Below are 15,713 nucleotides of genomic sequence, written 5' to 3'. Positions count from 1 at the left end.
AGCCACCTAAACAAATGCTCCAGTTCCAACTATTGCAGTTGGGCAGCCCACCAGTTAATTACAGCCGCCACACCACTAACTTTACATCATCCCAGCACACAATAGTTATAAAGGGGACAAACTATCAATGATTTGGATTGTTTGGATTCAACCTCTTACCCCTAAGTTTAGTGATTATAATAGTGTGTCTTTTCTCTCAGTTCCCTGAACTTCAACCGGTGGCAGCAGATGCCCCGCCCCTCCCTGAGTCTGCTCCTGTCTGAGGTTCTTCCTGTTAAAAGGGAGTTTTTTCTTCCTGCTGCCGCCAAGTGCAAATCGAACCAAATAAAAGGTGGAGCCCGAGCCTATTTCTAACACGAAACCTCTCAACTCAAACATGATATTGCATTATGTCTTTGGTTTCCTGTGTCAAATGATTCAAATCACTCATTCATGTTTGGATGAGCAGTTCCTCAAAAACCTGCAACTGGACAGTTGTAGCTGCAATAAATAACCTAATTTACACTCTTAGAAAACAGGCTGAGCACTGGTTTATTAAGGGGCGGGTTTAGACAGCACAGGTAGTCTTTGTTGTCTTCTGTTGGCTATGAAGGGAAGGTGGCAAACCAGCATTTTCCAAATGAAAGCTGGTGAACCTTCAAAGATTTTTTTTTCCACATAGACATATTGCACCACACAAGCAATGATTATTTCCTGAGTAACCATAAAGTGGAGTACTATCCACCGAATGTCAGCATCACCTTAAACACCATCCCGCCTCCCCTCCCTCCAAAAAATGTGACTGTGCCCATTTAAAGAAGCTCTGTCATGGAAACAGTGAGGGAACTGGGATGGAAAGGACTGGGCCTGCTGGAGGAGCAAGAGTGGGCACATAGCAGGGTTAAAGGGTGTGTGTGTGTGTTGTTCCCATCGACAGCCAATCTATGCCCCGGCGCCCCACCCTTATGGGTTTTCTGTGACTAAAAAAGGTAAAAGGAGAATATAATGATATAAAGACACGATGACTTCATCTTGGCTCTGACCATTCAGCTCTTCAGCAGCTTCCAGACGCAGTGAGGCTGGAGGGAAGAAAAGAAAAGGAGGCTGAGAAAACAAGGGAGGGGAGAGGAAGCGAGGGAAAAGCGGCGTGCTGGCACAAATGTGTGAAATAAAGGTTGGGTATTATGGACCTGGAAGAAATACGCCACAAAGGCCTCGTTCAAGGCCAGGCACCACAGGTGAAAATGGCAATTTCAGCTGGTTGCTTTTAACACTTCAGAGGCAAGTTTAAAACAAAACAAAAAAAACACACACACACAAAACAAAACTGAAATGCTTTTGCACTGTGAAATCCTTCGTCACATTTTGGTTGCAAAGAGGACTTGTTGCTTGCTTTCCACATCTGCAGAGAGCAGAGAGGATTGTGTGTGCACAGCTGGAGACGGGAAAATCTGAGGTCAGGGAGTTCATGAGCCAGTCAACACTTTATCTGTGTGGGTCTTTGAAACTAACACATTCAAACATATTAATGGCTCATAATTGTCCAGTGTTTATGGTGCTGTGTGAATTTACAGCTGCACACCGATATGAGATTTTTAAAGATACTTTTACAACCTTAAACTAAAAGTGATGATTAACCACTCTTTTTCTTGATGTACTGAAAGATTTTCGGATTGATTATAATGTAATTTTCTGTGTTATGTGATGTATTAACAATATGCCAAAGAACATCTGACAGTGAAGTTAAAATGCTTAAAAAGAACTACAACATTTGAAGAGTAACACACTAAACTTGACTGACTTTCGAACATATTTTTGTCATTCTTTCCATGGGTAGGTGTAATAATGGGGCTAAACTGCCATGTTATCAATAACCTACTGCTGGATATTGATATTTTTCAGACTCTATGACTGTGACCACACTCACTGCTCCATCACTCTTGGTGTTAATCAAATGAACATAACCTACCGTATTGAAACAGGAAAAGACTCACTGGGAGACAGCGAGGGAAAGCTCATCAGGAAACCTTAATAACTGATTAAAATGGAATTATAAGCAAACAAATAAACAAAGACATGTGAAACATGTCCCGGGAGCCGGTTTTAAGCCCTCTGCCTTTCACTACCTCCTGATCCACACTGCGGCTGAACAATCCACGGGAGGGCTGGCCTATGTGGCTCATTCAGGCTGAGGGCCCCAGAGGCTCGCCAACCAGCACCTGCCCCACGCCTGGATCCAGGGTAGGCCTGATAAACATGGTCCATTGTTTCAGAGGTCACTTTGACTCTAAATCAACCTTAGGCCAGCCCCTCACCCGGGACCAATCTGCCTTGGGAGACTCTACCAGGGGCAAAGTGACACCTGCTGGCATCACCAAAGCTCCTTTAACACGATAAAGGCGTGATTCATGGAGGGATTCTCAGAGGTTCACAGTAGAGGTTCTACTCCTCCACATGGAAAAGAGCAAATTAAGGTGTTTTGGGTATGACCAAATAGAAGGAGACCTCAGAGTAGAGCCAGGACCCAGGCTTCGGACAGTGGTGCCCCTGAAGAAGAGCTGAAGAAGGTGGCTAGGGACAGGGAGGTCTGGGAGGTCTGGTAGTTTAGGTAGCTTAAACTGCTACTGCCCCGTGAAGCAGCCAGAAATGGACAAACATTTATACTTACTTGCTGCTCTTTTCCTTCTAAAGGACAGTCTTCAGTTCAATTCAGTTCTATTCTTATCGCACCAAATCACAGCACCAGTTGTCTCAAGGCACTATATATTGTATGGTAAAGACTCTACAATAATCAACTGATACTGTGATGTATGGCAGACATGTAGGGCTGACTTGAGGTGTTGTCGTTATTATAGGTAACAGATACACACACGTTGTTGTCACTCTGTGATTTTAAATGGTGTACATAGTGTGGAAACTAATTATTTTCAATTTTCCCAAAAAATATTTGAATGATTTTCTCAATTAATTGACTTTTAACTTGAGTTAAATTCCAAAAATTATGAAGCATATTACACACTAACCTACTATAATGTCACATCTATTTGTGTTGTCTAGTCAAGTCTACAACCACACGTTAACTTCACAAATGATGAAGGAAAGCAGCAAAACAAGAACGTTTCTGCTTGAAAGTGAAACACTGTTGCTGATGAATAAGTGATGTGAATAAGTGCATTACTTTATTACTTTTTATTACTAGTTCTAAACAATGTTGTCAAGCTGAGAAGGCTTCTTTTTCTGAACGAGATTATTGGCCAAAATGTCTTTGGAAATTGAAAGGATACAGCACTAGCTCTTATGAAAACTGCCATGAGGGCTTAAAGACTCGATTTGACAGCACACAGTAAGTTCCTAATTGGTTTAAATCTTCTAATTTCCATGAATAAATTCACAATGATATAAAGACCAGCATGAGTGCAGTTTTATAGGCTCTGTTCATTGTTCCTTTCCTGTTATAAAAGTGCTCTATGATGAACTGAGTGTAAACAGAAGTCGACGTCACATCCAGTCATGTGGACTGTGTGAGTTTTCTGTTCAAGTGATAAAACACAGGGCTGATTCAGGTAGAGCTGTTAAGGAGTCCTTGTTGCAGCCAGAAAGGACCAAAAGTTAGAGGGCAAGGGGGAAACGAGGGAGGGAGGAAGGCCTCTGAGGGAAGGTGAGGGGGAGCGAGTGAATGAGTGATGTGAGAGCTGAGAATGAAGAGGGTAAGAAAGGGGGAGGTTATCTGAAAGGAGTCGAGATAAAACTACAGATATTTTTGAGGCGAAGCAGAAAACGGGGATTTTGGAGAGGGAAACGGGAGATTGGGGGGATTCTGGAGAGGCGACAGAAAGATTGGGGAGGGGTTAAAGGAAAGAGTAGAGGTAAATAAAAAGGAAAGGCAGAAATGGGGGAGGGCCGGAAAACAGCAGTTAATGACTGCGAGCTACTCTCACTGGGGCTTCTAACGAGCAGCAATTACTCGCCAAACACACATTTGGAACTTCTATCGCTGCGAGGACTGCAGCTGCAATCATTATTTTCATTCCACATTAATGTGACAGTTATTTTCCCTCCTAACTGCTTTGTGGCTAAAATATCACGAAGGTAAAATCTGCTCAAAGAGATATACAATCTTTTTTTTTTACAGTCATGCGATAATAAAAAGTGCACAAAATATTCACATTCGAGTTAAAAAACTGACAAAGCTTTTTTTTTTAAATATCTTTTTGCATTTGTTGCAGACTCTTGGGGCAAAGTTGGTTGGGATGAATCCTCTTGTACCATCAAGTCAAAACTTTTTGCCGTTTGAACGATGTTAAGATCTCACTGAAAACTGAAAGTTTAAAAGCTGTTTGTTTTTTCCACATCACTGTAAAGAGAGCTAGAAAAAGACAGCCCTCTACAACCCAACTGGCAAAGGTGGACCGCTTCCTCGTCAACTCTTCTACTACAGAACTGCGCTGCCCTGGCATGTGGGGACAGTGACGTCCGATTTCATCCGTGTGTTCAAAAACATCTGTAAAGATCAGTGGGTGCTCTGTCATGGATTGGGGCTGCGTTTAACCCAGCGGTGTTGGAGATGTTGTGAAAATTGGTGGAATTGTGAACACAGAAAGGTACAGTCAGATTTTGACCCGCCATGCTATATCATTTAGAAAAGCTTCAGATTAATATCACTTTCATTTTATAGCATGAAAATAATCCCAAACACACTGTCAATGCTGTTAAAGCAAACCTCGGTAGAAAGACACACAGTGGAACACTCAGTCATGGGCTGGCCTCCCCAGAGCCCGGACCTCAATGTTACTGAAGCAGTGTGGGATCATGCTCACAGAGAATTTAAGAGAAAAAAAAATCAGCCAACATCCAAATAAGAAATTTCAATGTCCTTCAAGACCCTTGGAGCACTATTCCTGAAGACTACTTCAAGAAATTACAAGAAAGCTGCCTCAGAGAGGTCAGACTGTTCAAGGATAAAGAGGGTCACACCAAATATTGACTTTGAAACTTGTTACAGTTGTACAGGCTTTATTTTTCACACATATATATTGTAGCTCCATGTATGTTTGCAGATGTTAAATCGTTGTACCTATTTTCCATGTTCTCAACACTTTTGCACAATACCGTGCAGTAATGTGATGTTAAAAAAAGCCCAAGTGGCAGATACCACAAAAGCAGCTAACCTTAAAATCTCAAGCATTCTGTTCAAAGTGTGTCCTATAGTCACTACCAACAAAATCCTCTCACCTCCCACTCTAAAAAAAAAGGCAGACACACAAAACCATCAGTAAGCAGCTGAAAAGTTTCAGTACTCGAGTGTCCAACTCCTTTACAACACCCAGTGCATGATTGCTTTGGTGCCTGTGTTTATGGAGCTTTAGACGGTCCATGTTTTTGAGTGTGTGTGCACAGCCTCATTGCAGCGGCATGGTCCATTTAAGAGGGCGACTGGCCCCTTGGCTCTCTTTAGTTGTCATGTGCTTCAGAGGAGAAATGTGGCACCTGACCTCAACATTACAGCCCTGTGAACACATCTGCACCAACACACACAGAGGAGGAGCACATGACTGCATGGCAAGGTCATATAGCTCCATATCACAATATCATCACCAATATTGCAAACTTGACTAATGGGACATTTACCAGTAAAGTTCCACCACAAACAAAAAAAAAAACTGTAATTGGGGGGAAAAATGGAAGAAAGCTTTGGAGGAGTCATGGTGAGAGTGTGAGCCAGGCAGCAGAACATGTGGCTGTGTTCACAGGAAAACTATGAAGAGTTTGTGTGTGTGTTCCTTGTTCACACACAGTGGGACCATAAATAGTCGCTGCTATCAGCAGTGTGGGCATTCCAAGACAGAGCAGTGTACTATCAACACGGAGGGCAGACCTGACTCTTGGGTTTTCTCACACACTCGGAAGGAGAGAGGGAGGAAGGGAGGGGCGAGGAAAGAAAAAGTTTCCAGCTCGAACTGAACCTTTCTGTGTGGACATTAAAAACCTGAATGAATAGTGACACCGCTTATAACTTTGTTTTTGTTTGTTCAACTATTTTTACGTTACTTATACAATCTGACATCACTGGAAATGTTTACATATGGGCTAAGTTGGCCATTAGTCAGCCTCTGCTTAGTCTGCTCAAGGACCTGATTGAAAATATTCTTCACATCATCGAGTATCGGGGCTCGGGTGAAGAAGTGGGGTCTGTTCTCAGACGATGCCTCATTGAAGATGCTGATCGTGTTGACACAGACATACGCTTTGCTGGGAAATTCAAATGTCACAACAAGACAAAGGTCAGGGAGAAAAGGTGAATTTGAGGTTTATTAGAAAAATTTAATTTAAAAAAATATACAAAAATTTGTGCACAAATTAAAAAGCCAAAACACTGCACTGTTGCACTGATTAGCTAAGACGAAGAGGACGTCTGTGCTGAAGATAACAGGTGACGCAGACGCCATCAAATAATCAGCAGACCACGAATCCTCCTTTAAATTCACTAGTTTGCGTGAACAACACTGCTCATTTCCTCCTTTATATATTTATTCTTGAACTCTACCTGGGCAGATAATAATCTTTAATGATGTTCATTTATCGTACACTGGAGCTTCAAACTATTCTAGCTGCATTTCCTCCTCCCTTTAACCCTTTCTTCTGATTGGCCGTCCCTCACAATTAAAAAGTATGAAGAGCAGGTGGGTGGGGCTTCTGTCCCCATAGCCACAACTGATACAGATGACAAAACTATTACCCCCTGTATGAAAATTTGATTTTCCAAGTACTGTTAAACAGTGCAAGGATTTTTAACGTAGCTTTTCCAAACACTGCTTTCATTATTTTACTTTATTTTACATAAAAATAAAATTATTTCACAAAATCCAAAAAACTATATTAATCAAATTAAACTAAATTATTAGCCTCCCTGATGCTAAATAGTCAGACGTGTATCCTCTTTGCTGGATAACAGCTTGAAGTTGTTTGTTGTAGTCTTACACACGCCCCCTGTTTTGTTTTTGGCAGGATGTGCTCGAGTGACAGCTCAAAGGTTTTTATACGGTGTGTAAAATAGGTGTCAGGCTTTAACTTGATTTTACAAGCTTTGAGCATTACAAAGTCAAAGCACATCATTGGACAGCAGTGATTTGTGCTGTGGTTCAATAAAAATGTCTAATAAATCCTGGTCGTTTTTGATTTTTTCCAAAATAATTCTGTTGTTGTGTGCAAATTTAAATAATTTATGCTTTCTAAAGAAAAATAAGATATTTAGAAACGGTATGTTAAAATCCACTGCTCTGTTTAAAAAATAATAATTAAAAGACTCATCTGTCTTAGGGATATCCTCGTTCTAAAGTCACGGCTTTCAGCCAAAGGGATTACTTTCACATAGACTTTGACCATGTATAATACAGCCATCCACCATTGTAACAGGATTGTGGAGAATAAATCTGACAGCATTCAGTATCAGATCGAGATAACAAACACTGATACAGCTTTCATCTTATATGAGAATGTGAAAAAAAGTAAAATAAAAGGAAAGACCGGTGATGTAATCAAAAGAGGACTGTTTCCATTTGATACGGACACCCTGTCTATGCATATCTGCTGATAGAGAACATCAATCCAATATCAGTGTTAAATGAATTAAATTAAAATTAAATTAGCACCTGAGAACAGGACCAAATAAACAATAATTCGCCTTCTTTATAAGCACTTCTCTCATTTCAGCTCAGTATTAGAGCCTTTACTACACAGGCTGTAATTTATGATCATGCTAATTTCTCCTCTCTCTGCTCTCATTCCGAGTGCACACCTGATAACAACATTATGCTTTGTAATCGTAAGAAGCCGACAGCTGAAGGATCGTTTTTGAGATGATTAACTGTGCAGGTTCACTTGGCTGCTGTTTTCAGTTTAGTTGAAAACTTCTGCAAACATAGAAACAAAGGAAAACTGCTGACGCAGCAGCTGGAAAGTATCTCCAACCTACCTACTGTTTGCTGTTGCTTCGTCTGTGCTATGTATAAAAGTCAAACGAGGAGATCGTGCCATTCTTTTTGGAGATTTCAGAGTGATCTGATCAACATAACACATCAATGCATCCCTAACAACTGCAGCAGTCCAAAGTAATTAACGTGTGTAGACAAGAAGTCAGGAAAAATACAAGCCACAATGAAGACCAAAGCTAACTTTGACAGTGTTTTCCATTAAATGTTTTGCCTTCAAGTTTAAACTCAGATCATGTCAAACAGATACTGTCCACCGTGAAATCAACAATGAGTGAAACAAGTGTAAAAAGGGAGGGACTCACTGATGGATAAAAGAGCTGAAAGATGATGAGAGCATTTAAAAAATGACTGGAGCAAAAAGGACAAGCTGATAAAAAAACAAGTGAAGGTTGTTTCAAAGACGACAAACACGACAAAGGAATCAGACAGCTGGAAGCATATAAAATAAGCCGCCACAAGCAGACAGAGTAAAACAGAAAGACTGAGACGAACACAGATTTCATAAAAACTGAAACACCAGCACGGGGAGTGCAGGGCGGGGTGTTTTTATAGAAGCCTATAAGAGTTTTAAGGCGTTTTTTTACTAATGGTCCATTGAGAAGGCTCTGTTGTTTTAGCCCCATAAGTTTTTACTGTCTGGCTGCAATCTGACCTTGGCTGCTTCATGGAGAAGATTGTGATTGTCAGAAGCGCGGCCAAACATCAACTGGCTGCGCTGGAAAAATACTATAAACAAGTCTCAAATATCATCCCTAACCCCCCGCAGACGACGCCTTCAGACTGCTCGACTTACTCAAATCATACAGACATTAGTCTCGTGGTGCCTGCGTGACAGTCATGTCCAAATCTAAACAAAGCAAATGTTTTGTGCCAAATTCAAGAATTTCACCGTCTCCTCAGTCTAAATGAAGGACGGCTTTTCCAAAACATGGAATCTTCCGCCTCAAAAGTCTGGTGTTTTTAACCAACTTTATTTTCCTCAATTTCAAACCCGCCAGAATGGGGGAGGATAGCTGTGTCTAAACGACACAAAGAGACAGCTTTACTGAGACTAGGTGGCTATTACATTAATGTTCCTTATAGCTTTATTCAGACATACCAAGATACAGTACCGCGTTCCCTCTCGTCTCAGCACTTGACCAATTTATAGCCACTTTTCAATTCATTTCAGTTGTATTTATGTAATGCAAATTTACAACAGCATTTGCCTCAAGGTGGTTTATGCTGTAAAGTAAAGGCCCTGCAATGAAACAGAGAAAACTCTAATAATCAAATGACCTCCTTGGATTTTGCACTCAGCAACAGCGGGAAGGAAAAACGCCCTTTTAACAGGAAGAATCGGGCTCAGCGAGGGCAAAACACACTGTGGAAGAGACCCAGAGATTTTTGCAACCTCACTAGTGTAGTGCATGTTCATAAAGAATTTAACCCTGGGTATCTTTGGTTGCAACAATTCACATAATAAGAAATAATAAACTTCCAGGTTTAAAAAGGGGATATGTATCTACACATGCCTGCAAAGCCCTAAATACTGTGTAAATTTAGGGTTATGAAATCTGGGAATATGGTAAACTCTGTGTGCGTGTGGACCCTGTCCAGCGGACACTCACTGCAGGAAAAAAACTTTTAGCCAAAACATGAGAACTGCTCACCACTGCACTTCGTTTAAGTCCTAAACAGTTTAACCAGCAAGTTTAAAGGCGATCAGATGATCAGCTGTTGAGATAGATTTATGAGGAGTTGGATGGACAGACACACGTTTATGGTTTGGCTCAAAGCATTGACCAACACTGCCAGAAAAATAACCCAGAATATGCAAGTAGATGCTTGGTGTTATCTGGAAATGCTGTCACCACATAGGTTTATGCATCAGAGAGATAACAAGAGTCTGTTGTAAACATTTAAGGGCTTTAACCACCAAGGTTATTTGTTCTCAACTTGCAACACTGTAGCTTAAATGGATATATGCTACTAGTGGGGTTACTTTCCAATTGTTCCAACATTTTTAAAGTACTCAAAAACATCTTTGACTGGGCTCCTTAAAGGCCAGTGTACTGCATGCTGGAAACCACTAAAACCCTGTGGTACCTGGTAGAGGAAGCGCTGGCTGAACTGGTGCATGGCGCCCTGCAGCTGGCTGCGCTGGCTCTGCCACTGCTGGTAGTTTCGCACAGACTCGGCTGTAGGCCTCTGCCACGTGGTGGTTCTGGTGTTGTGGTCCACATAGTAGAACCTGCCCCGCTGGTCCACTCGTTTCTCCCAGCTGCAAGGGGGGACGCAGAAAGGGTTAGTCGGGGCAGCAACGGGCGCTGTGCCTTTCAACAAGATTTTATTAATCGCTTCAAGAGTGGGTGGTTGCATCGAAAAGCTGCTGATAGCAACGGTACTTATTTATGGAGACGAGGAAAGAGAAACAGACGAGAAAAGGAAGGAAAACACAGTGAGGAGGCAGATAGAGAGTAGGATTCAGGAAAGGGAAAGAGGCAGGCATAAGGAATGTTTCCGATGGAAAACTGTTTAATGCTTCCTTTTTATTAAGGATGTTTTAAGATTATTCCAAAGTCTCAATCTTGCTTTGGATTAGTGCTCCAGTAAATCACCTAAAAATCAGCTGTAAGAGACAGAGACTGAAGCTAGCTGAATTTTGTTTTAGTACGTTATCACTTTAGCTTTGCCTGAAATATCAAGTAGTTTATTCTCCTTAAGCAGACGCCTGGCGTTACGCATGATGAGTAAAAACAATGGAATATGTCAGGTTTCTGACTGAGACTAACCATGTCCTTCAGTTGTTTATGTACATGCTATTCTTCCCCTGAGACAGGAGGTCTGGACTTGGACTGAGATAGTGACAGTCTACTTAAAGACAAACACACAAAGAATAGACCCACAGAGGACAAACGCATGAACAAAGCCCCCCTCCCCAACACACACAAACCAGCTCCCCAGGCTCACCAGGACCGACTGCTGCTCTGCTGCTATTCTTGTATCTCTGACTTAAGTTCAACAGAATTTGGTAAAGAGAAAACAGCATCGACTTCCGAAGGCTAAAAACACTCACTGCAGATACAGACCAGCTTAAAAAAAATCCAAATGCACACAGACAGCCTCAGATAGAAAATAAATAGTCGTGCACAGCAGCACCACACCTCCACTCTTGTCTTGCTACATTTTTTCTTTTTACCTTTCATATATTTGGAGAACAGCACAACTGCTACTTAACGACTGATTGAAATCAGCATAATACAAGCAGTGTAGCTGGCTCACACAGAATCAGTATGACTGGAGCCGCTGCCTTTCAGTTTGTCTAAAGTCCAGGACCACTCGCTGCAAACCTGAGTCTCTAAACAAACTCAGTTTTGTTGCACTGAAGCATATATGCAAACTCACATTCAGGCTGCAGGAGGAGAACTGTATGGAAGATTTAGTTTACCAACTGAGGCTATGAGTTTACTTGCTGCATCATGTTTTATTGGATGCCTGCATATTTATATAACACAAAATGGTAATAATTTTCATCTGTTGGGTATTTAAGCCTTTAGTGCCCAGCAGAACAAGCTCACAGTGAGATGGAAGAAAATAAAAGACAGGCAACAGAAGATCCTGGACTTGGTTGCATCTTAGGACAAAGACACACATTACGCATTTCTCAGGACAAACAATCTTCTTGAAAAGTAACATGCATAGTTAGGTCAAGGTAAGTGGAAATAATTAGTTTTAATGCCGGCCCACAATAATAATTTTTCATCTACTTGTTAAATTGTTAATGATGGGGGAAAAAGTACAGTTCAAATTCTTTTTTAAGTCAGGCTTTTTGGTTCTAATAACCAGACAGCAGCCCCATGTTCAAAAGTTAGTAACTAAAAAATGGTAACAAATACAATGAAAGCAAGCGATCCAATAAGGTGTTTAATTAGATAAATTACTATTACATATATAATATTTAAAAACACTGCTGAGCTCTCTAAGAACTTGATATGATATTTTATATGATACTAATGGGTGACGCAGTGCATGAATGTAAACACAGACAAACCAGGAGGATCATGTGACAGCCCCGGCAAAGAAGTCTCTTTCTCAAGGACACTTCAGTAACACGGATGACTGCAAACACAGCGAGTTATTTGGTGGAGGGACAGTCTGTCTGACCACGATGCCTCTGAGCTTTCTTTAAAATGCACAAGAAAACTCTGCTCCCTCTCTGATATTAGCAGTGGCTTGTTATTTACTGGAGCCGTGGAAAATCCCAGAGCCCACAGAGGCCCGTCTGGGTCTCTCCTCAGTTGGGCTATCTGTCTCTGACGCTCTGTACCAGTTATGGTACCATGTCATTAACCATCTACTCCGCGTATTTCCTGGAATTTGTAGACTACAGTCCCATCACCATGTTCAGATCATACAGTGCAGTGTTGAGCTTCGTTTGAACAGTTCAATCATTATTTATAACTGTGACAATCAAAAGCAACACTTATTAGCTCCGTCTCCTGTCTGTGCTTGAGTTACTTAACCTGCTGAATTATTGGTGGGAAAAAAGGTAATAATGAAAAAAAAAAACATTAGGTGAACAATATGAGCATTCAGTGTCGATTCCATTTTGGGTTATACTCCAAGCAGAAAGAGTTAGTTGCATCTTCAAGCGGCTGAGATGATTTCTTCTGTAGAGTGGACTCAGAGTTAGTGTGAGGAGTGCAGACAGGCCAAAAGGCCAAAGCTGGTGGTTCAGGCATTGGGATGGGACTGGGATGCCACCTTGATGCATCCTCTTTTGGAACCTTATTTCTCCCATATTAGATTCTCTTCATTGGCTCCCTGTTAAATCCAGAACCAAATTGAAAATCCTTTTCATCACTTAAGGTGATGACTAATCAGGCTGCGTCATATCTCAAAGACCTTATAGTACTGTATCAATCAATTAGAGCACTTTGCTCTCAGACTGCAGGCTTACTTGTGATTTTTAGGATATTTAAAAACAGACATCTGGAGAACCAGCTTCCAGTATAGATCTGGAAGAAAGACACCCTCTCTACTTTTAAGATTAGGCTTCAAAGTTTACATTTTGATAAAGCATATAGTTAGGGCTGGGCCAGGTGACCCCTGAATCCTCCCTTAGTTATGCCAAAATACGTCTAAGCTACTGGGGGCTTCCCATGATGCACTGTGTTTCTTCTTCACTCACAATGTGTTTATATACCTCTTTGTATTGAATCATTAGTTATTATTAATCATCTCTGTCTCTCTTCCACAGCGTGGCTTCGTTCCTTCTTCCTCACCTCACCCCCAAACGGTCACAACAGATGGCCGCCCCTCCCTGCTGGAGGTTTCTTCTAAAAGAGAGTTTTTCTTTCCCATTGTCGCCAAGTGCTTGCTTATAGGGGGATGTAGCACTTTAAGATGACTGTTGTTGTGATTTTGTACATTATAAATACAATTTAATTCAAAAGAAGTGAACTGAACAGAATTCAAATGCAAGAATTTATACCTTTAGGTGTATTGTTAACCAACAAAGAGTGGATAGTCAAAAAACAAGACAGAAAAGGTAATCTCACATGGGTTTCCCGTGGAGGGCAGAATGAGATTAAAGCTTCAGGCCGGGCTCGGTCATGATAGCTTCAATCTGAACTCTGGTTTGTTTAGCATCAAAGAAAAAATACTGCTGCTCAGTAACACAGCCGCAGATCTGATTACTGCTTAAGGCTTTGTTACGTTTTTCAGACTGACTTTTTAAGTGGAAATCACGGCTACACTTTGGTCTGGCATGCTGTACTTCTTAACTCTAACCATTTTAGTCAAGATGTAATCATTTGATGTTTTGAAATGCTATACTGGATATAAACAAAAGCTTTTCAGTTTAGTCTGTTTGGTCTAAAGAAATCTTTGAGCTTGTGACGTGTTACTGCTCACAAACCCTGCATCGTATCATTATATGATGAAGAACAATGTGAGAAGCTCTCCTCAGTCTGGCTTTGGATTGCTTTCATTCTTTAAAAAACACTATTGCCTAACTACCCCAACCCCACCCCCTTCATCGTCTAAACAGCTCCTGATGTGTACATCTGGAGCGTTAGCGCGGTATTAGCTTGCTAATTGATCCTCTGAAGGGCCACAACGGCCATCCGCCAGCACAGTGGTGGATGGAAGTACATGTGGCATGAAGAAAGGACTTTTGTTCTCTGGGCCCCCACGCTCTCGTTCCTTGTATGGAAAATCTGAGGTGGAGGTTTGGGGGGGGGCAACCGTTTCCTAAAAACAGCCTCTCTTTCTCTCTGTCACCCAGTCAAACGCTCTGAAAATCAATCAATACTCACTCCAAGTAAAAATGTGGTAAATGGGCTGAACTCTGGCAGAACACTGTACTCCAGAAGAGGGAGAAACAGTGTTCTCGTTACGATGCCTCAGCACACAAACACTACGATCAAGCTGCAGCGTTAGGCACAGTTACAGTGCAATGTGTGTGTTTATGCCAGAGAACATATAACGTGCTCTTAATAAAACAAGAAGCTTTGATCGGGCAGAAACCAAGACTGGGAGGGAAGTTTATATGTTCAGCTTTAATTTTAAAGTCACAGTCCACCCAGAACTGAAATTCTTCACTTCAATGGAATTGCTGCAATCAGAGCTCACAGGGGTCAGATGCCCCTCCCACCAACTCAGAGGCTGTTTTGGCTCGTTTCAACAGAACGCTGTCAACTTTAGCAGCCAGTCAGCTGATGTGCTTCACAAGGGTCTCAGAACAATAAAGCGTCTCTCATTTCCTTCTGTCCCACAACACCTCTGCTTGCTTTTCCATCGTCGACACTGCTGACTCACACACTCCACTGCTGTTTAGTCATAATAAACTCCATTCTCTTTTGGCCAGTTTTGCTTTAAGTTTTACTTTTTTCTTTGATAAAACATTCTTTTTTTTTTTGTCATTTTGACTTTGATGTTTCAGGAATGATTTAGGCATCGGCCTAAATCATTGTGGAACAGGGCATTTCAACCAAGTCCAGTTTGAACCTAATGTCCTCAACCGTTCGGTGCAGGGCAATGAGATCAAACTGCGCCTTTATTGTCCACCTATGCTGACGTGCAAGCCTGGAACAGAAACAGTACGGCATGATTTCAACCTGGAACAGAACTCCACTTGTTTATCTTCAGTGGGGGTTTTTTGTCTACATGCTGAACTCCGCTGTTGTTCCTTTTCCCGGACAAGCCAACTTTTTACACAATCAGCTCTCAACCTACGCAAAGTGTCATTACCACTGGGCAAGGACGGCACACAAGTGGGCCTCTGTATCTTCTGTAATTACCATAATCCTCCTCTCTATGTAGCCAAATAGACACAAATGTCAGACCATTAATCTGGCATAAATGGTTATTTAAGGACAGATCCTGCTTTTCCCCAGTTACGTTACTGTCAGATGGTGAAGCTAAATAAAAGTGGCCACAGATATCAGAGGAAACGGTTATTTTCAGACAGGTGATGACTGAATGCCCTTTAGTTTACAGAAAGGAATGTTAACACATGCATTAGCCTAACTTTACGTAACCCTAAACAACCAGTGCACTGATGGAGAAAACACATTTAAAAGTGCTACGGGCGCACCCCGGTGGCAGTGGTCTCTCCCACGTTGTGGTTTTGGTGTTGTGGTCAACGTAGTACACTCTGCCATGAGGCAACACCCTCTGCTCCCAGCTGCACAAAGAGAGAAGAGACAAGCACGCACAAATATTCATTTACTATCACACCGAATACATTCCAGCAAC

At 41.6% G+C, this 15,713-nt stretch overlaps 1 protein-coding gene across 3 annotated transcripts in view; it reads right to left on the bottom strand.

Annotated features, from left to right (window-relative positions):
• wwp2 (WW domain containing E3 ubiquitin protein ligase 2) overlaps positions 1–15,713 on the bottom strand; it is a 57,170-nt gene that overhangs the window by 15,629 nt on the left and 25,828 nt on the right. For all 3 annotated transcript variants that reach the window (XM_005751215.1, XM_005751216.1, XM_005751214.1), the window contains exons 9-10: positions 15,553–15,642; positions 10,059–10,233 (exon numbers count right to left, since the gene is read on the bottom strand). In XM_005751215.1, the coding sequence (XP_005751272.1) occupies positions 10,059–10,233; positions 15,553–15,642 (265 nt within the window). The remainder of the gene's footprint in view (positions 1–10,058; positions 10,234–15,552; positions 15,643–15,713) is intronic.

The sequence above is a fragment of the Pundamilia nyererei genome, unplaced genomic scaffold, assembly GCF_000239375.1.
Source record: "Pundamilia nyererei isolate P.nyererei 1_Seehausen unplaced genomic scaffold, PunNye1.0 scaffold00303, whole genome shotgun sequence".
NCBI lineage: Eukaryota > Metazoa > Chordata > Actinopteri > Cichliformes > Cichlidae > Pundamilia > Pundamilia nyererei.
The sequence above is the reverse complement of the archived record's forward strand: the minus strand, read 5'-3'. Positions and strand labels throughout refer to the sequence as shown.